The sequence below is a fragment of the Thalia democratica genome, chromosome 6, assembly GCF_965202585.1.
Source record: "Thalia democratica chromosome 6, ktThaDemo2.hap1.1, whole genome shotgun sequence".
Lineage (NCBI taxonomy): Eukaryota > Metazoa > Chordata > Thaliacea > Salpida > Salpidae > Thalia > Thalia democratica.
The window spans coordinates 56,155,015-56,176,495 of NC_139170.1; the positions used below are offsets into that span (position 1 = coordinate 56,155,015).

The following is a 21,481-nucleotide window of genomic DNA, read 5'->3' on the forward strand; positions in this document are numbered from 1 at the left end:
TATTGCTTAATTTAGATAATAGATAGATAAATATACTTGTGAATATTCGTTGTACTATGACGTCACAGTACAGCTACGGAAGGGGACCAGCTTACGCGGCTTTAGCCGTCGTTTCATTTTTGGCTGTTGCTTCATTAGGTTAGTTTGTTTGATTTTTATCATTTTTCTAAGGCAGGGTTTCCCAAGCATTTTACTGTGATTACATTTTACTTTGAGAAACCCTATCAATAGGATTTCTCAAAAAAAAAACTACCTTTTTACGCCTAAGACCTTTTTTATTTGATATCCATCATAAACTCCGGAATATCTGGTGAAAGTTTCAAAGTTTATGGCCTCCCTAAGGCTCCTTTACTCGTTACTACCCCCTTTTCCCCCTTTTTAGCTTAAAGAACCCTAAATCCTTGAATAGCCACCAAGGAGTCAAATGGCAACTTTGGGAAACCCTGGTCTCAATAGTTTATAAGGTAGATATAGTACTATTGTAATTAATTTTAACACCATCGTTAGTAGATTTGTTTGTATTTGTTATGTATAAGTACTATTTACTATAAAAGTTTTGTATAGATAATTAAAAATTTATGTAGTAGGCTAGAAAGAGTATACTTAAAATAAATTTGATGTAATTGTCCATTTTGAATTAAGATGAAGTTATTAGATTACAAATACATTAATGTGTATTAGAGTGATATTTTCAGTTGGGAGACCAATTGTTGCAGTCTTTTATAGAGCATGAACTTGATTTATTGAAAAACATACTTAATAGTGTCTGTCCTATCTAATATAAATTTTACAATATACATAGACTTTCGCGGACCGCTTTTGTTTTTAGAATCAAACTAAAAAAAGTTTTCATCAATTTGCCTTAACACTAAACAATAAAAAAATTGTTATGAAATATATACCTAAAACATAAGTCATGAGGTGTGTAAGTTTGTCATAATGTCCATGGGTTACCAATCTCTAGTCTGTATTATAAGTAGTCAATTAGCAGGATAAAATTCAACTTGGTAACCTAATTCAAATATAACAGAAATTAGATTACAGTAAAAGAAATGTAAATAGCTATAGCAGTAAATTTTCAAAGTAAGGTTTAAAAATAAGTCTTTAAATATTTTCAAGGTTTTTACATGTCTCAAAATCAATTTTAAACTCCTTCGCATTAAAATTTTAAAGCTCTCTACAGACTTGTCAAAAAGTTAATGTATAGTTTTCTGTAAAGTTTAAGCTTAGTGGTCTATTTTGTTATAAACCCGTTTGTTATATTATGGTATTAAACGCTTAAGTTTTTTGTATCAAGCTTTTTTTTGTCAAAAACTTTTGAAATTAAATAAAGCTGATTAGTTTATTAGTTTTTTAGTTTGAGCTTTAAAATTTATGAAAAAAGTTTTTTTTGTGAAAAAGTAAACTGTAGAATTAACAGGGATTTTATTCTACTACTAAGTGTAAAATGCCATTTATCCATACAAAAAGTTTTAAACAAAAAAAAAAATTAAGTTTTCTTTCTTGTACTGAATTAATTCAACTAGTCTTCTATTAGATATAAAATGAAATAATATGTTATTTTCTTCAGTTTTTTTCTACTAAAACTGTGAAAATGGATCCTGTAAAGTACACTATAAATCAGTTAATTATTTAGAATTTATTGTAGCTATATCCACATACTCTCTATATAAACTTAAGAAAAAGCCAAAAGAAAAAAGCGTTTACTAAATTAAATTTGTAAAATAGTTCTTTTGGCAATTTCAACTTAAAAAAATTCGGCTTTTAAGTACATATTTAAGATTAACTTAGCATAAAATTTATACTAAACTAAACTTTTATAAGCTTTATATATAACGATTAAAAAAGTTCAAAGTTATTCAAGTTGATTAAAAAAAGCCAAGTTATTTAAATGCATTTTATTAATGCTTGATAGTAAAGTCATTGAAGCATTTAGTAAAATTTGGCATAAGTCCAAGTTTAGTGGCACAAATTACTACTGTGGACTTTTATAAGCATTCATTGTTTATTTGAAGTAAATCTATAAAATTATTAATTCATAATTTCTAGTTTAATAAAAAAAAGTTAATGTTCAAAATACTCAGTTTAGACAAGTTTTTTTATACAAGTTACTCAATAAATATACACAAAATTTGTTTAAAAAAACACTTACCAAAGGCCAAATTGAAAGCATAATTTTACTATGGAATTTAATATCTGCTTTATAAATGTTTGCATAACTTTGCCTTTGTTATAATCTACTTTATAAAACTTGAACCCAAATGCTTTGTTTAGTTTCAAGTGGTTGATTTAAAGTTTAAAGATGTAAAACTTTAGCACACTTTCAAAGTAAACCGCATACTTAAGTGTTACTATAAATTTACATAGCTGTCTGATGTTTAATTGTAGTGAAGTGGCACTAAAACTTGAAAAATGTTTGCACAATAAAATTTTAATTACAATAAACTATTAAGTTTAGGCTTAAAAATTTTGTCTCTTATATGTCTAGGTGTAAACAAAAGAAAAAAAATATAAAGTTTACAGATTTGTAAGTATGCTACTATAAAACAAATAAAAATTAAGCTACATGCAAACAATCTCATTAAATGATTTCCCTTACACAAAAATTTATAAAAATTCAAAGGATGTCTCAAGTTAAGTTTTATAAGTCCAAATTTTTATATCGACTAATTGTTCGTTTTATTAACTTAAAACTTAACAATTTTTTCGGCTTCAAAACAGAACATACCAACTGTCAAGTTTAAATATAAAAAAAATATTAGACTTTAAGTAAAGTTATATATTTTAAGTAAAATTTGCAGTAAACCAACCATTGTGTTTTTATATTCTTTAAATATAGAACTATTGTCATTTATAGTGTTCTATACAAAAATACTATGCATACTTGTTTACAAGTTTCAAAGTAGCTTCTACACAAAGATATCTTGAAATTTAGTTTCCTACCATTAATTTGTTTATTATTTAAAAAACAAATAGTTTTAATTTCAATGAAGTTATAGATAATGCCTCAATATTTTTAAGTATAAAGTAGCTTTTTGCAAAACTAAACAGTAAACATATCAAGTGTTGCTATGGAATTCCATCTATTTTGTTTGTTGGTGGTAAATTAATATGATAAGAAAAACTGTATTAAGCAGAATTTAAGAACATTTTTTTTGAAATCAGTTAAGTTTGGAATGTTTAGAAATTTAAAGAAACAAGTATACTGTAAAGTTACACAGTTTTTGTCATATATAAAGTTTAGCTTATAGTTTCTGTAATTAAAACGAAGAGTAAAAACAATCGTTTTTGTAAATTACCACTATGTTACTGGACTAAGTCATTTTCGTTTTTTAAGTGAATAAGCTTTATTTCTAAAACACTCAACATAAAAAGTAAAAAAAAACTTTTGCAAAAGCTTAAAGGCTACCTAAAACATGTTAACGCAAAACATCTTGGAAAAAATTTAAGTGAATAAATTATACTTTTTTATTCATCAGATAACAGAAATTTACAAAACGTTGAAAAGTAACAAGATGTAACCACCAATTAGGCAGAACTTTTATTTACTTTAAGTAGCTTGTTTTATATAGGATAGCTACAACTCTACTACCATCAATGCTTTCTTTTAAAAACAAAAAATAAAAAAAATTACTTGAAAACAGTAAATTTAAAAGTATTGCAGTTTCAGAATGTACAAAATGTTTTTGTAGATGAGTTAAATACATTCATAGTATGTTGACCTTAAAGTTTTTAGTATTTATATTTTAATTTATTATAATAAAGAAATTATGAAAGTATGTGTACATACTTTTTGCAAAAATGTGTTTTTTCCTTAAAGTTTATTTTTTTAAATTAAAACAATCTGGAAAATTTCATTACAAAATAATTGAGCTTAATGATGCATTAAGTAAAAATATGGCATAAATCCAGTTAAAGTTGTTAAAATACTACTATGAGCTTTTACAGCTACTATAAAATAAAAACATACTTATAAAAGTAAAAAAAAAAACAAGAATAATTTTTCAAATGTGTTGCTTAAATGTGTAGTTAATTTTCAAAGAAGATTACAAGTTTTGATGCTTGTAAATAAACGTTTAAAATTAGGTGTTTGTTTATTATTGTAGTAAAACTCAAATACAGTGTGCCAAGATTTACTTCTCTTAATAATACAAATTTAATAAAAAAATTGTCGCCAAAACTTGTTTGACTTAGATTGTTGCAGGTTGAACTGAACTCTAACGAGGTGATTTTATTTTTTAAAAAGTAAATTTTTAGTTACACAGTTTTTCAATATTACCGCATATTTTTTACCACTATAGTTTTTATAACTTTCCATTTCTTGTTTGAATGAAAGATTGTGTGCTAAATTATGTTATTCATAGAAAAATATTCAAGTTTGAAATTGGAATTAGTTTGATAAATTTTTTAGAAATCAAAAAGCCAAAAAAGTAAACAAAAATGTTAACATGATTTTATTCACTGTTTAGGGCAAGGTTTCCCATTTTTTTTCATAAGGCCCCTTAAAAGAAATTAAAAAAAAGCTATGACCCATTCCGACAAAGCTTCTTAAAAAACTACCCTAAAGTAAACCTAAAAACCTTTTTTTTTTCTTCACCATTAACTCCAGAATAACTGTTGTAAGTTTCAAACTATGGCCTTGGGTTCCCGCTGTAGCCCCTTAACTACTGATGGTCCCCAAGAGGGTCGTATGAGGGTCGTATGAACTCTTGTTTAGGGGTTCAGATTCGATTTGGGATTTGAATAAATAATATAAACAAACAAATAAATAAAATTAATTACTAATTAAACTACATTGAATTAGTTACAAACAGGATTGTGCTTGTTAATCACTGTGTTTGGGTTAAAGTTTAAATCGAATTGAAATAAATTTAATACACAAATAATTTTTAACAGAACTATACTAATAAAACACTATTTTTAGTTGAATCTTACATATTTTTTATAGAATATGTTAAACATGATTTGAAAAATAAATCAACAGGATTGTACTTGTTGTTCACTGGCCAGGGATTCAGGTTTGATGTAGGTTGGTTACTGCAGGAGATTTCTCCACACGCCTACGCTTCACTGGGTATCGGGCTTGCCATGGCTTTCAGTGTAATCGGAGCTGCCTGGTTAGATACTTGTTTGTTAACAAAAATATAATATATGTGTATAAGGAAAAAAAATTGCATAAAGTTTCATTTTTTTTTACATTTAGCTATCAAGTTAATGGCAAGTTATGTAGTTTGAAAAATACAAGATAGTTTGTAATTGTGCCTAGAATGTTTTTATTTTTTGCATGTATAATTTTAAAGTGGAAAGTAGCTAACAAAACAAAAATGCTTTATTGGTTACTTATCATATTATATACTAGTGATATGTAATAGATTGGTAATATATAAAAAAAATAACTTTAATTTGTATATCCATCACCTATTTTTACCTACTATCACCTGCTATACATAGTCACCTAAATTTTAAATTTATCTGTAATAATAAGAATATTTGATAAATACTTATTTAATTTTATAGCTTAAGCCAGTAGCATAAAATTTAGTAATTTGAAAAGCTAAAGAATATTATTTAAGTTGTTAAAATTGTATATAATGAGCCTAAAGTTTTACAAGTTCTCCAAACATAATTTGATTTTCAACTTATCCAATTAAGAAACTATAAAAGGTAATGATAAAGTTCTTATAATCAATTTGTTCTGTTTGTATAATTTCAGAAAAGTAAGCTGTATCTTAAATCCGTTAAAAATAGTTTAACATAATAACGTTTTCTTAAGATGTTGTTGTTTTTGCATTGAATTTACTTATAACAATGGAAAAGCGCGCGTATTAATTTGAATGAAAGTTTGTTTTTATAAATACAACTTATCACAACAGCTTAAACAATTTTACTAATATTTTGGAAGGTAAAAAATTTAAAAACTAATTTTGTTGGAATTGAAAATAAATTTGATGTTACTAAACTATTTTTTTTTGTTTATTTGGGTAATATTTGTTTAAAAATGTCAAAAAAATTAGTATACAATTATTTATGAAACCTAGTACTATTTATTTATAATTTATTCAAAATCTTTTTTTTTATTACAATAAAAAAGATTTATTCTCAAAATATATTAGCTAATAACTTTTAGTAATCCTGTAGTTAAAAAAGTAAAAAAAAATATAAATCTGAAATCCAGCATGTACTACGCAAGGTCCAATTTCATGTTCAAAAGTAGCTTTAACATTAACTGAATTAAAAAATGTATAATTTTTAAAGTTAAAAAGGAAAATGTTAGTTGTATGTTAGTTTAACAGTACTGGTATTTTTTACTTTTTCTCAGTGTGTTTAACTCAATTTTATACTAAATCTCTTATATGCTTTATTTAAATAAAGTTTCATCATAGACTCAGTGTGTGGCAACCAGCCACTTATATATTTCGTTTTCACAGTTTAATCAAGATAAATATGCTAGTTAAACAGCATCAAAGCGGTGAATTGCAATAAACTTGATTCACATCTTGATTGCTACTTTTTTAGTCATAAAACAAAAAAAAAGTCTTTAATTTGTCTTATTTAGTCAAAAGAAGTAATACTGAAAGTTATGAAATCTTATAAGTAATGAAAAAAAAAAAAATATCTTTAAGCTATTTTAGTAAGTTTGAAGTACTGCTTAGTGTGTGGCGTAAACCTTAACCAAAATAAATCTCATTCAAATAAGCATCAAAGTAAGATAACCAGTATATTCACGAGAAACATTATCAGATAATTGGCTAGTAACCTCTACAATACAGTAGTTAATACACATAAGTCAATACAGAACAGTAGTTAATACGCAAGTTAATAAGGAAGCATTATTGTTTTTGTTTCAACTCACAACAATATTTAGATCAAATCTCTTTCAGAACCGCCCCTTTACATTTACAATAAACGCCGGTACAACATATAATGAGCAGATTTATTATTATGCAGTTGATATAACGCGCTAAAAAGAGCTTAAACTTTTGTTTGGTAGTTTATTTCGTATACTTATGTGCACACAGATCAATCATATTTGATAGCTTTAGCTGCAGGCTAAGTTTTTGCCGTTTGGTTTTGATTCGGTTGGTTTTTGACTTATTTGTTGTTTTGTGTTGGTTGAAAACAAATTTATATTTTAATAATATAATTTAAAATATATTACATAAACTTTTTTGAATGGCATTAGTTTTTATTATCCTCTAAAATTGTAACAATTATGAAATATGAAAAAATTGTTATTATCGTCAATTACTGAAGATATTAAATTCATTTGTTTTAAAAAACTTTTTTACTTAGTTAATCTGTTATTAAGTGTGTTCAACTACATAGCTTTAACCAATTTTAAACTGAAAAAATAGTTATTATAGGGACCGACTGGTGCTTGATAATATTCACTAATTATTGATAATAAAAAACTAACTAAGCTCTTAATGCACAAAATAATGTTGTAGTAAAAAATAGATGTTTTATAATGTATTACAATTTAGTTAGTATTTTATAGGCTGTCACTAAGACTATTGATTTTAATTCTCCTTCTTGAAATTTTTATTGCAGTATTTTCAAAGTATTGTAGTGATATATTAGGTATTTTAAAGTTTTTAATGTTGAACTTAACTTATTTTTACTATTGTGAATAAAAGTTCTATTAATTATCAGTTTTTTGTCTACTATATCTGTCAATTAACTAATTTTAAAATTAGTAAAAATTAAACAGTATTTAGATAACCTCAGTTTAAAAATTTACTATCTTTTTCTATCTTTTTCTATTTACTATAATTTACTAATTATTTTCATTTTTGGTTGATCAATATAAATAACTTTTTCACACTAAGTTTTGTTTTTACATTAAGTCTATTGAGAAAGGAGTACAAGTAGATTTAAACTTTAATTAATTTGTATTTTATAAGTTTTAAAAAAAAATATAAGATTAATGTTTAAAAACATAGTATAATTAAATAACTTATTAAAATTTTTAACATGTTTTATTTTTATTAAAAACATTTTTATTATATTTTATCAAACTTAATTCCATTCTATGTATCATAAATACGTATTTAAATTTTATTTACATAAGTAAAAATTAATCGGTAAATAAATAACCTCAATTAAACGTTTTTATATAGACAATTGTTTTAATTAATGCTTGTAAATAACATATTTATAATTTTTAAAATGTGTTACATTTTTTAGCATTATTTAAAACTTTAAACGATCTTATAAATGGTTTTAGCTTAAACTAATATCTATTTAACAAAAACTAATTACGCTACTTCAAATATAACTTAATTAATGGAATTGAACAATCAAATAAATGATTTAATTTTTCAGGGGAATTTTCACCACCGGTTCATCAGTAATGGGTGCTGGAGTTATGACACCAAGAATTTACTCGAAAAATTTGGTGAGTTTTATTAAAATAATAAATATTTATTTAATTTAAGTTATGACACCGAGAATTTACTCGAAAAATTTGGTAAGTTATATTAAAATAAAATAATATATTTTAATTTAATTGGAGTTATGACACCAAGAATTTACTCGAAAAATTTGGTTTGTTTTGTTAAAATAATAAATATTTATTTAATTTAAGTTATGACACCAAGAATTTACTCGAAAAATTTGGTTAGTTTTATAAAAAGCTAATATTTAAGTATAGTTAATGAAAAGAGTTTAGTTGTAAATATATATAAAAAAAAGTTTTTTTTGTGTAAAGTCCAGGTACAATTAGAATATTTTTAAACAGTTGTTTAATTTACGGTTAGTAAAATATAGCTTGTTAGGTGCGCAAGAAATTGTTTTGCTCGAGTTCACACTCCAACTTTATAGTGACAATTTAACAAAAAAAAGTTAATACTTAAAAAAGCTTTCAGAAAATAAAATAAAATAAAATTTTTAGTACAACAAAATACAACCATTGTAAACAATTCCTAATTAGACGATTACAGAAAAGTTTCTGAATTACACAACATTGTTAAAAAAGAAAGATTAAAGCTACATTAGGCTGACGCATTAATTTTTAATGATTGACATTCAGAAGTTTTATTTTCAAATGTCGTGCCCTTGATGTTGGATGTTTGTTGAATGTTTCATTGTGAACCATTTCCAAATAAGTATATAGGCAAATTTTGTTAAAAAAATTCAAAAAATACTTACATTAATTTATCATTAGAATAGCTTTATTATTTTGAAAAAGCACTAAATAGCTGTAATAAATTTCATTACAATTAATTGGACAAGAAATTAGTTTTTATTAAACCAAATTTAATTTTTTTTTAAGTTTTGATTCTAATTTTATAGTCAAATGTTTTACAACAAAAAATGTTGCTACCTGATATATAAAAAAGTCACTACAGTACAATTTTCCAAAAAGTTGAACGCCTACTTATTAAGGTGCTAACTAGTTAAAAAATTTTTTATAATTATAAAGCTGTAAAAATTTACATTTAAAATACCATTTTAATAAACCAAATTTGTATTAGTTTGAAAGTTTTGATTCTAGCTTAAAATTTTAATGTTATACAACAAAAAATGTTGCTACTTGATTTATAAAAAAAAGTTACTACTAACTTGCCTAAAAGTTAAACGTCTACTTATTACGGTATTAAACTATTGTTAGATACAAAGATTCTAAATTAAGTTGTAAATAAGCTAAGTATTAAATTATTTATTCATCTTAAGCTGTTTTTATAGCATACTAAAGTTTATGTTCTTTACTAGGCATTGTAAGTTCAAATTTAATAAGAGTATTTATTTGGTTGTTGAGAAACATTTATCAATAAGACCTAGAATCTAGATTAAACAAATTAAATTATTTAAGAGCTATAAAAAAGTAAAAAAATTAAACTGAAAAGAGTTATGTTAGAGCTAAGGAAATTTCAAAGTTAGATTTAACGCTTCATAAATAAGACACTTTCAATATTGAAAATTTTACTATGCACAAACGTCTGGTCACTTAAAGGTTAAATTAAAACAATGTTAAGTTATTTGCACTGTTAATAGTAACAGCTGCTTAAAGGCCGTATAGCACTGTTTTTATTGATTGTTTTATGTTTTAGTTACTATAATAACTTCAATGCTAATTGGTTTATTTCTGATCAATATTTTCTTGCTGAAGCAATGCTTACTAATAGATTATTTCTTGTGTTTAAAAATCACTCAGGTTTATTTAAAATCAGCTTTATTATGTGAAATGGATATTTTTGTCTGATGTTTAACATTTAAGCTTCTTTAAGATAAATTTTATTTTTCTATAAAGTATATTTATCTTGTATTTTTTTTATTTTTGTTACATAACTTTTCACATTTAACTTATTTAATATGCTTTGCATTAAAATGTTCAAGTTAAAATAAAATTAAATATAAATCAGTTCTTGTAATTTACTTCAACTTAATTTAAAATAATTATTTTTGTATACTAGTTTGTATGATTTTTGTTTTTCAAGGCTATTTTAAACAAAACAGTAGAGTAAAATTTTGTTGTTGCAAAATGTTAAAAGTATATACTTTTTATTTCAAAATTTTCTACACAGATAAGTGTAATTTTCTGTGAAGAGTCATTATATATTGTTTCTACTGTACTGATTCAGTTACAGTAACCTCTCGCATCTTTACGCACTCGTGACGTTAAGCACTCTCGTTTAGTTACGCATTTTAGAATTCTAAAGTATTCAAAAAAGTTTTTAACATTATTTATTATTGCACAAATTAGGTTTATTTTATATTTTTAATGTAAAATATGTTTTTAAATGCTAACTCACTTCTATATATCTTTAGACTTTGTAAACTTATGTTCCTTGACTAATTGATAAACATTTAGTTATACCTCAGTATATTAGAAATTTTGTTAACAATAAGAGTTTAAATTAAAGTTCTGAAAGAAATATGATTGTGTTAAATAATGAAAGTATAATGAAATAATAAAAGTTTAAAACACAAACCAATAATACAGCACTCTTGCCCTATATATGAACAAATATCTAAAAAAAATTTTATGAAACTTTCTAGCAAAAAGTAGCAGTGACACTTAATAAATATAGAGTTTACATTTAACACAAATGCTTAGTTATAAATTAGGTTTGCTAAGTAGAATAGAGTATAAACGTGAGTATCAAATAAATCACATATAAATAAAGATAAAATCTACTTATTATGAAAGTTAGTAAAAATTTTCTAAAAGTATTATTATTTTATATAAGTTAAAATCATTTTTTTAATACATATATGTATAGTTTTATCTTTTGTTTCATATTTATAAATAAATCAAACAAATTTTTAAAAAGTGAGAAAGTCCCCAATCTGGTTTTAACTAGAAGCAATATCAAAAAAAAGCCATTATAGTAAGTATATTTGGTACCTCTCGTATCTTTACGATCTCTCGTATTTTTACGCATTTTTTCTGTGGACACAATGTGCGTAAATAAGCGAGAGGTTACTGTATATTAACTTATTGGTACACACAGAGTTTTAATACTTTATTAAGTTTTTATCATATAATTCAGGTAAGCGTAATTTTCTGCGAAGCTGTTGCCATATACGGAATCATCGTAGCGATTGTACTGAGTGGTAATCTAAAAAGTTTTGATATGGACAAACTCACTGAGGTAGAAATGAGAAAAAACTATATGTCAGGTGTGTGTTGTTAATTAATTTGTTTAATCTTTTTAATAATATTTGATACGGACAAAATATACATACCTATAATGAATCTTAAGTAGCTATGCAGTTTTTAGAGCGAATTTAAAGCTAGATTCTAATATAAAAAACATGAAACTATTCAATCGGAAACGTAAAACACAATTTTTTTTATGAAGAAATAAAAATATAGTTTTCTATCGTTTGTAAAACTAAAATTGCAAATTTGATATTTTATTTTACCGTTGTAAATCTACTGAATAAAAAAAAGGTATAAAATTAATTAGAATAAATATAAACTAGATTGTGTTATGGTCTATTTAAATTAAGTATTTAAAGTAAGCAACTTATTATATTATTAGCAGCGAATAAAGATAAATTAATTTGCATTCTCTGCAAAAATCATTTTGCTTATGTAGCTTTTTTCGAGCTCATATTAAATATGTCGCTATCATGTATTTTTTGTCATTTCGAATGGTGATTTGCACTTTGTTTTTGTTGTTGTAAAAAATATTTCTTATTTCACAATTTAACATTTCTTAAGTTCAAATAAGTTTTAAAGTTATCAAAATAAGTAGATATGTTTATCTAAAATATGATATTAAATTTTGTTATTTTTATTTAAAAAACAAACTAGTATTGTTTATAAGTTTAGTTTTAGTTTTTTAATTTAAATATTAAAAACAAGGCAATGTGATATTTATGAATCAAAATTAGTTTTTGAACACAAAAACGATAAATGTTATGCATACAAACATATTAACTTAAAAATGTTTTTGATTTTGTAACAATTTACTAAGAATGATTCATCTCGGAATTGAGTATTAAAACGTAATTTTTAAATTAGTTTCTCACGTTGTATGAAATTTTATGAACTTAAACAATAACAATAAATTTACTTAATTAATATAAAAAAGTTGTTCGTGACCGATATATGTTTTGTTTAAACTTTGAAATAACTTACAGTTGTTTGTATTTACTTAAGCAAATATAATAAATGTGTTTTTGTTATGTTTGTAGTATTCTAGATATATTAGGAGCAGCAATTTATCTATAAAACCCTATGTTTACATTTTTCAACTAGTACTTATATTTTATTCAACAGGGTTCAAGATCTTAAGAGCTTGATTATTTAAGTTTATTAAAAATTTAACATTTAACTGTATTCAAGATATTAAGGCATAATTATTTATATTTAATTTATATTTATTAAAAGTTAAATACTCAACAGGATTCAAGATCTTAGGAGCGGGCCTCACAACCGGTTTATCAAATCAAGCTTGTTAATAATTTATATTTATTAAATCAACAGGGTTCAAGATCTTAGGAGCGGGCCTCACAACCGGATTATCCAACTTAGCTTGTGGTGTTTGCGTCGGTATTGTTGGTAGCGGTGCTGCTTTGGCCGATGCTGCTAACAAGACACTGTTCGTTAAGGTGAGATAAGTTATTATATCTATTTAGCCTGTAAGGGAAGAAAAAATCGCAATAAAGTAATCAAAGAAAGTTTGTATTGCAGTATGTAAATCTAAGTATGCTGAGGTCTTAGTTTTATTAGTAAACATGTTTATTTAAGGCTATCAAGTAAACGTTAGGAAACAATTATAGTCTAAAAATGTTATATTAAATTTTAACTAAAGAAAAATAGACGCATAGAAGTAATCAATGAAAGCTTTTATTAAAATGTATAATTTGAAATTTATTTAGTACTTAATTTTATTTTTTTTATTTTTATTAGTTATTGGTTTATTTGACGACAAAAAAAACTTTCCAAAATATTTGGTCATAAGACCTGGTGCACGAAGAAAAATTCAACTATCGAGCCTCACACCACTTGGATATCTTTTAACTTTATATCTAGGACAATTTTTAATAAATGTTAAAATTATGTTTTATTTTAATTTGAAAGTCTATTTAAAAAACAATCAAATAATATCAAGCAAAAATGTACATAGTACAATTATATGTAACTGTGGTATGATTATGGCACAAAAACAATTGCTGATTGTTACCATTGTTGAGGATTTGTTGTTAGTAAATAAATATCCAGTAAAAAATTACATTTTAAGGAAATCTACAAGTTTGACGTTTAATGACGTAAGGTTTTTATAAGAAATTAGATAAGAAAAAATCATTGTTACACCTAATTTCAAAAATCCGTTTGTAATTGTGTTTGTAGATTTGTAACGTGCTTTCGAATACTTTACAAAGATTAAATTCTTAAGTGTGTGTTCAAGATATAATGTGCTTAAACGTTTTTTATCAGATTAAAATTTTTTGTTTTTTTACAACATATAATTTAACTTAACATATCAACAAGTTAGTGTAATTTTTATTTAATGTTTACAAAAAATAATATTTAATAATACAACTTAGCAGAAGTTAGTATTATAATGTATTTTATAAAGTATTTGTTTTTTAGTTTCTAAAGTTTTTACATAATTTGATATTTATATATAGTAAAAATACAGGTATATGCATAAAATAAATAAAATAAAGGTTCTAAAAAGACATTTTTTCCATGTAATTTTATTTAAAGCAAGTATTTCTATTGGTACATGTGAAACTATTTAAACATTTAGGTTACTTTTAATGTTTTTGAACTTGAATACACTATATTGTTTTAATTGGCTTCATGTTTTATATCCTTCTGTTTTTCTTCACCATTGTAGAAAATACTTGCATCCAAAACCTATTCAAAATTTGTTGTAATTGTTTTTATATTTACCCATACTATATAACAGGTATTGATAGTGGAGATCTTTGGAACCGCAATCGGCTTATTCGGAATTATTGTTGCATTTTTACTCAGTGCTAATGCGGCTATGGTTGATGGGTCCGCTTAATTAAAAAAAAATACGTTCTTTAATATGATTTCATTGAATTTTAAATGTATCTAATTAATTACAAGCTCAAAATAAATATTCAGTGTTCATTAAAAATCAATTTGTATGATTTGGTTTTCAAATAAATTATTGTTGCAAGATTTTAAACAAAAACGGTTTCTAACTATTCTTTCAGAAATTTCCCTTAAATTTATCATTTGATTATTATACTTTTTAAATATTTTAATGTTGTCTAATAAAATTGATATTTTGATCAATATTTGCTTTAACAAAATTGAGGTAGAGTGTAACAAATTGTAAGGTTTTTTTCTATTCGAAAAATGTTTATATGTATATAAATATTTCATGAGTGTGCAATAAATTATGCTTTTCCATTAATTAAATTAATAATTTCTCAGATATAAAGAAGTAGTAAGTTCTCAAAATAATATACTATTAATAAATTTTAATATGATTTTAATCATAAGTTTGTTTAATTTAGCGGAAAGTTAGTTTAATATTTGTTCATTTTGTCAAGTAAGTTTAACAAAATACTATGCAAACTTGCTTTATCAAGCTAAAATGTGAACCATCCATTATAATTAAAAAACAGTTAAAGTGAAAAGCAAAAACCCACTGTAAATAAACAGTGTGAAGTCTACAAATTGAATGATGAAGTTTTTGTTTTTTTGGAAAACAAAATAAATCTTGTAAAACTTTCCACTGAAATTTTAATGTGCTCTCAAAAGTTTTCCACAAAATTTTTCCACGGAAGTAACTGAGTATCTTCTTAAGTATAGAAAATTTTTTTTTTCAAAGTAAATTTGTATGACACTTGTTTCAATTTACCATACACACAAGTATTGATCAAACATGATTTTGTTTGTACTGCGGTCGTAGTAAAGATTATCATGCGAAATAATTCCAAGAAAATGAATGAGCTTGTTTAAACATTTACTTGAAAAAGATAAGATTTTTTTTGTAATATAGTGTTGGAATCTGAGAAATGAGATATCAGTTGTTAACTATTTTTACCAAAAGCTTGTGTAATACTAGTTTTGTTTCGCTAAAACTAGTATTTTGAACTTTGTTTAGCTTCTAATTAGCGCTTTCAATTTTAAATTTGTATCTTTAGTTAGATAAGAAATAAAATCATTATAACATACCACATACATACAATAACTACTGCTTTTAAAGTTTTAAGAAACTATTTTCAAAAATATAGTGTTAAAAGTCTATAGGTTCCACTAAATTTTTATAAATTTAAAGAAAATTACAATATATTTATCAACAAAATTTTTTTTAACTGATATAGTACGAACATGTTTTCTCGACTGTGTTTGCCTGATAAGGATGAAATATCGTCTGTATGGTTTTAGTGTGGTGCTGAGTTTAAATGGTTTATCTGCAACTTACAAAAGACGAATACTTAGTATTATGTTATATACAAGAAAAATAATTTCAAGATATCCACTTTAATGTAAAAGCTGTAATTTGACGTAGAATATTAGAAGGAGGTGGAATTTTACAAAGCTCATATTTTCCTAAAAAGTCTTAGCGTGGTAAATTGCATTAGTAATCTTGTGAAATAAAAAAAAAAACACTCAGATAAACGTTTGGTAGTTGGAACAGTTTACTCACAGGCTGATAAAAGAGCAAACTTTGAACTTTTAATTATTAAGAAAAGCTTTTATTATAGTTAGTGGAAACGGATCCTAGTATAAATTTTAACCAACTATATGTTTTTTAGTTTGGAAACAAACTATAAAAACTAAGCGAAAATGAGCTGTTTCGAGGTATGTTCTTAATTTCATTCAACACATAATGTGTTGCTTCATAATAATAAGCTCAATAAAGCGTTGCTTTAGATAAATTACAGTCTTGCCAAATTAAGCCACTTGCGTAAGACCTTTTTAAGTGAACTTTGCCTGCCGACTAAAAAAAGTTAATCATTTTACTGCTGAATTATTTGTTTTTAGCTCAAAAGTCATACGAACCTCGCAGTCCACTATACGCAGTCCTTTATAGTTGATGACCTTCTAATATTGGTACATAACTGCTTTAAAGTAAATCAACACTTATATCTACCTCAACAAAAGTTGTTTTTAGCTTAAAAATAAGACAACAGAATGGATACCCCTAGTAGTTGAGGAATTTTGCTTTCTAAAAATTGAACATAACTGCTTTATAGTGAAACAAAACTATAACCTAATTTTACAAATGTTTGTTATTGACTAATAAAAAATTAACTTGATAAATATTAAGACAAAATCTTTTAAATAAAACAGTTTCTAAAATATTTCTGAAAATTTCTTTTCTTAAAGTTTTTGTTTATTTTAGAACTTGTAAACGAAAACTCTTTTACATCATTAGGGAAGCTTTAAACAACAAAATACATTAAACAACATAGTAACTTTTATAAAGAGTGTAAAAACATTTTGTACCCTTTAAATTATTTCTTGTTTTAATTCCCAGTTAAAGTCCGTTCATTGGTATACTCACAATTCCCACTCAATCAACTAACCACTTTTAAAACTTAACAAAATCGAGGTAAAGTGTAAAAAATATTTAAAGTTTTTTCCTTCTATTCAAACAGTCTCGAAATGTTTATAAATTTTTAATATTTTTGTAATAAATGGTTTTTTTTATTGAAGTAAAGTTAGTATTTTCTCACGTAGCCAAGGTTCTCAAAACATTTTACTATTATGTTTCAACAAAATTAAGTAAGTTTATTGAACGACAACAAAAAGTATTGAAAATTTTGGTTCAAAAACCTAGTGTACTTAAAATCTTTCAGTTATCGAGTTATACCACCAGGATACAGTTTGATGTCTTGTCCAGGACAATTGAGTTAAATTAAAGTTCAACTACTTTTTAAGCAATTTGGAAAAAAATCAGTTTCATATTTTGACTTTAAATACAATTTCCAAAAATATATCAGTAATTTTAAAAAGTGCTAATATATATAATTTTAAGTTAAAATAGTCTAATTTTAGAAATTTAACTATAGAAGCTAGGCAAATGCTATCCATTATAACTAAAATCTTTATAAGAATCAAGAAAAAAATAAAGTATTGACCATTGTAAATAAACGTTGTGAAGTTTTTAAATTAACTAAAAAAGTTTGCGATTTAAATAAATAGAAAATAAGTATTTTAAATTTTTCCACTGAAGTAATTTATTATTTCCTTAAGTTAAGAGAACTTCCTATCAAGCAAATTTATATTTGATTAAAATTACTATACAAACAAGTGTTGATCAAACATTGTTATGTTTGCTTTGCGGTCATAGTAATTTTTTTATATTTTTTCAAGAAAATCAATGAGCCTATTGGATCAATTATTAGAAAATATAAAATAAATCTTTTTTTTATAATTTAGTGTTGCTTTTCAGGAAAATAAATATCAAGTGTTTAACTTGTTATTTATTTTTTACATATGGTATGTCTAGTATTAACTTTGTTTTCGTTCTATTAAACCAAAAGTATTTCAGTAAAACATGTTTTAAAAGCAGTTTAGCCTTTAATTATCTCCTTCAATTTTAAATTGAGAACTCAAAATATTATATAGAGCTATTTTATTTATATCAAAAAACAAAACAAATAATGTATGTATGTAAAACTATGTTTCTAGGTAGAGTGCAACAAATTTGTAAGGTTTTTTTCTGTTCGAAAAGTGTTGATATGTATATAAATATTTCATGAGTGTGCAATAAATTATGCTTTTCCATGTTGTAATTAATTTATCACTTTCTCAAGTTTAAAGAAGTAGTAAGTTCTCAAAATAATATACTATTAATAAATTTAAATACAATTTTAATCTTACGTTTGTTTAATTAAGCGGAAAGTTAGTTTAATATTTGTTCACTTTGCCAAGTAAGTTTAAAAAAATACTATGCAAACTTGCTATATCAAGCTAAAATATGAACCATCCATTACAATTAAAAAACAGTTAAAGTGAGAAGCAAAACCACTGTAAATAAGCAATATGAAGTCTCTAAATTAAAAGATGAAGTTTGCGTTTGTTGGAAAACAAAATATGTCTTGTAAAACTTTCCAATGAAATTTCTATGTGCTCTCAAAAGTTTTCCACAAAATTTTTCCACGGAAGTAACTGATTATCTTCTTAAGTATAGAGATTTTTTTTCCAAGTAAATTTGTATGGCGCTTAACACTTGTTTCAATTTACTATACAAACAAGTATTGATCAAACATTATTTTGTTTGTACTGTGGTCATACCAGGGGCGTCGCGTGGGGTGTTGCACTGCCGCAACTGCACCACCTTGAAATTTTGTAAGAAAAAAATAAGTATCTATAACGTTTTCGTTATTTTTTAAAACGAAATCTCTTTTAAAACTCCAATTGTGAAAACGACCATTTTGCCCACTTCACTGCCGCAAACTCCTAGCTGACTGCCGCAAATGAACTCAAAAAAGCAAAATTTCTTCAAGAATTACCGCAAAATCAATATCTTGCGGTAAGTAAGCTAAGTTGAAAATTTCCTAAAACAAGACATGCTTAAGTATCATCTACAAGCTATTATAAACAAAAATGAAAATAAAGCTACTGCAAAGGAATAATCTTAAGTTTATGTACCCTCATGATTTTTTAAACTTAAAAGGTCACTTATATTAAAATGGGACTATAAAAGAACAAAATTGTCATAAATTACACATTTTGAAAAAAAAAAAAACCTAAATAACCAACTTATTAAATCCAAGCACTCTTGACACTCTTTTTTCAGATAATTACTTACTGTTGTAAAAACAAAGTAATTATAAAACTTAGAAACATATCCTGTTAGAAGGCCAATCTGTCTTTTTTACATTTTTAAACTAAAGCAGTAATTTCTTGAAATTATTTTAAAATGTTATAGAGAAACTTAAAATCAAACTAATCAAATTAAGTCGAATTACCGAAAAAATTTAACTAGAAATATAATTTTGCTCAGCGGGCCACATTCACATGCTCGCGGGCCACAAAAAATTTCTTTCGCGGGCCGCATTCCATTCAAAAAAATAACATGCTCGCGGGCCGCAGATTTACCCTTCGCAGGCCGCAATTGGCCCGCGGGCCGCAGTTTGCCGACCCCTGTATTAAACCAAAAGTATTTTAGTAAAACATGTTTTAAAACCAGTTTAGCCTTTAATTATCTCCTTCAATTTTAAATTGAGAACTCAAAATATTATATAGAGCTATTTTATTTATATCACAAAATAAAAACAAATAATGTATGTTTGTAATACTTTTAAAGACTAGTTTCTAGGTAGAGTGCAACAAATTTGTAAGGTTTTTTTCTATTCGAAAAGTGTTGATATGTGTATAAATATTTCATGAGTGTGCAATAAATTATTCTTTTCCATGCTGTAGTTGAATTAATAATTTCTCAGATTTAAAGAAGTAGTAAGTTCTCAAAATAATATACGATTGATAAATCGAAATACAATTTTAATCATACGTTTGTTTAATTTAGCAAAAAGTTAGTTTAATATTTGTTCATTTTTCCCAGTGAATACTATGCAAACTTGCTATATAAAGCTAAAATATGTACCATCCATTACAATTAAAAAACACTTAAAGTGAGAAACAAAAACCGCTGTAAATAAACAGTATGAAGTCTCCAAATTGAATGATGAAGTTTGCGTTGTTGGAAAACAAAATAAATCTTGTAAAACTTTCCAATGAAATTTTCATGTGCTCTCAAAAATTTTCCACAAAGTTTTTCCACGGAACTAACAGATTATCTTCTTAAGTAAAGAGAATTTTTTTTTCCAAGTAAATTTGTATGACACTTGTTTCAATTTACCATACAAACAAGTATTGATCACACACTATTTTGTTTGTATTGCAGTCATACTAAAGATTATTATGCAGAATAGTGTCAAGAAAATCAATGGGCTTGTTTAAACAATTATAAGAAAAGATAAAAACAAATTAGTCTTTTTTAGTAATTTAGTGTTGCTTCTGAGGAATTAGAAATCAAATGTTTAAACTTATCAGATATTTGAATGGTTTGGTTTTGCTATTGGTTTTAACTAAAAAATTCAAACATAAGTCACTCATTTTAAAATGTTCATTAATTAATATCGTTCAGCTCTTCATCATAATAAACTTGCTTAAAACTGATAATATTATAGTATGAATTATGTTATAAACAGTAATTTTGAAATACCTAGCTAAAAGTTGTTACGTCCTAAGGCATAAAAGTCTGTTTAAAATGTTTACATTAAGAGTTGCATTATACTTATGAATTTGAAGTTGTTTGTAAAACAAAACTGCTAAAACGAAAACATTTAAGATAGTAGAAATTTTACCTGGAACAAAACTAAATAAAAAATACATTACAAAAATACGACAATAAACCACAACAATAATACTAAAAACACGCTATTTGTAAAGTTTTAAGTTATAAAAATCTCTTTGTTCGCAATTTTCCGGCTCACAAGTTTTAATAAACAGAAATTCCAGAACTGAGAGATGGTAAGTGTTTCTTGCTCTAAATAAAATTTTGATTCTTCTATCCAGGTAGCTCTCAGCACAAACAGGATTGTTGAGGAGGTGCTCTTGGATAGATGACTGACCACCTTTCGGCTTAACGTCATCGTTAAAAATAAACCTTTTTAGCTTTTTCGTGACATGCTGCTCTCGCCTGACGTAGGAACGTTGAGATGTTTGACCTACGTAGTCATTTCTGCAATGACATTTAAATTTGTATACTACATTACTTAAATCATAGGTAGGTGTGGCATCTTTTACAATTTCGTTAAGCGGGCGGGTTTGTTTTACACAACACATATCGAAACAATATTTTATTATTTTATGCAGATTTTACAGCTAATGAAGCTTGCTTAGACTTTCTTATTGAGTTTTCACCCACATAAGGAAGGCGGAGGTAGATTGGGCAAGTATGTGGGCCGAAAGAGGGTAAGCAGTTCATTTTGAAATGAGAACGAACTGTTTACTGACTGATAAAGATGAAATATTGGTGTTGACTATTGTTCAGTTCGTCGTAGTGTTAAGTTTAATATT

At 25.3% G+C, this 21,481-nt stretch overlaps 1 protein-coding gene across 1 annotated transcript; it reads left to right on the forward strand.

Moving 5' to 3' along the window:
• The first annotated feature begins 13 nt into the window (after window positions 1-13).
• On the forward strand, window positions 14-14,846 carry LOC145837921 (V-type proton ATPase 21 kDa proteolipid subunit c''-like). The gene is made up of 6 exons (XM_082945410.1): window positions 14-138; window positions 4,985-5,117; window positions 8,326-8,398; window positions 11,496-11,625; window positions 12,941-13,065; window positions 14,373-14,846. Exons 1-6 carry the CDS (start codon window positions 57-59, stop codon window positions 14,472-14,474), a joined length of 645 nt encoding a protein of 214 aa, XP_082801536.1. The 5' UTR covers window positions 14-56; the 3' UTR covers window positions 14,475-14,846.
• The last annotated feature ends 6,635 nt before the right edge of the window (window positions 14,847-21,481 follow it).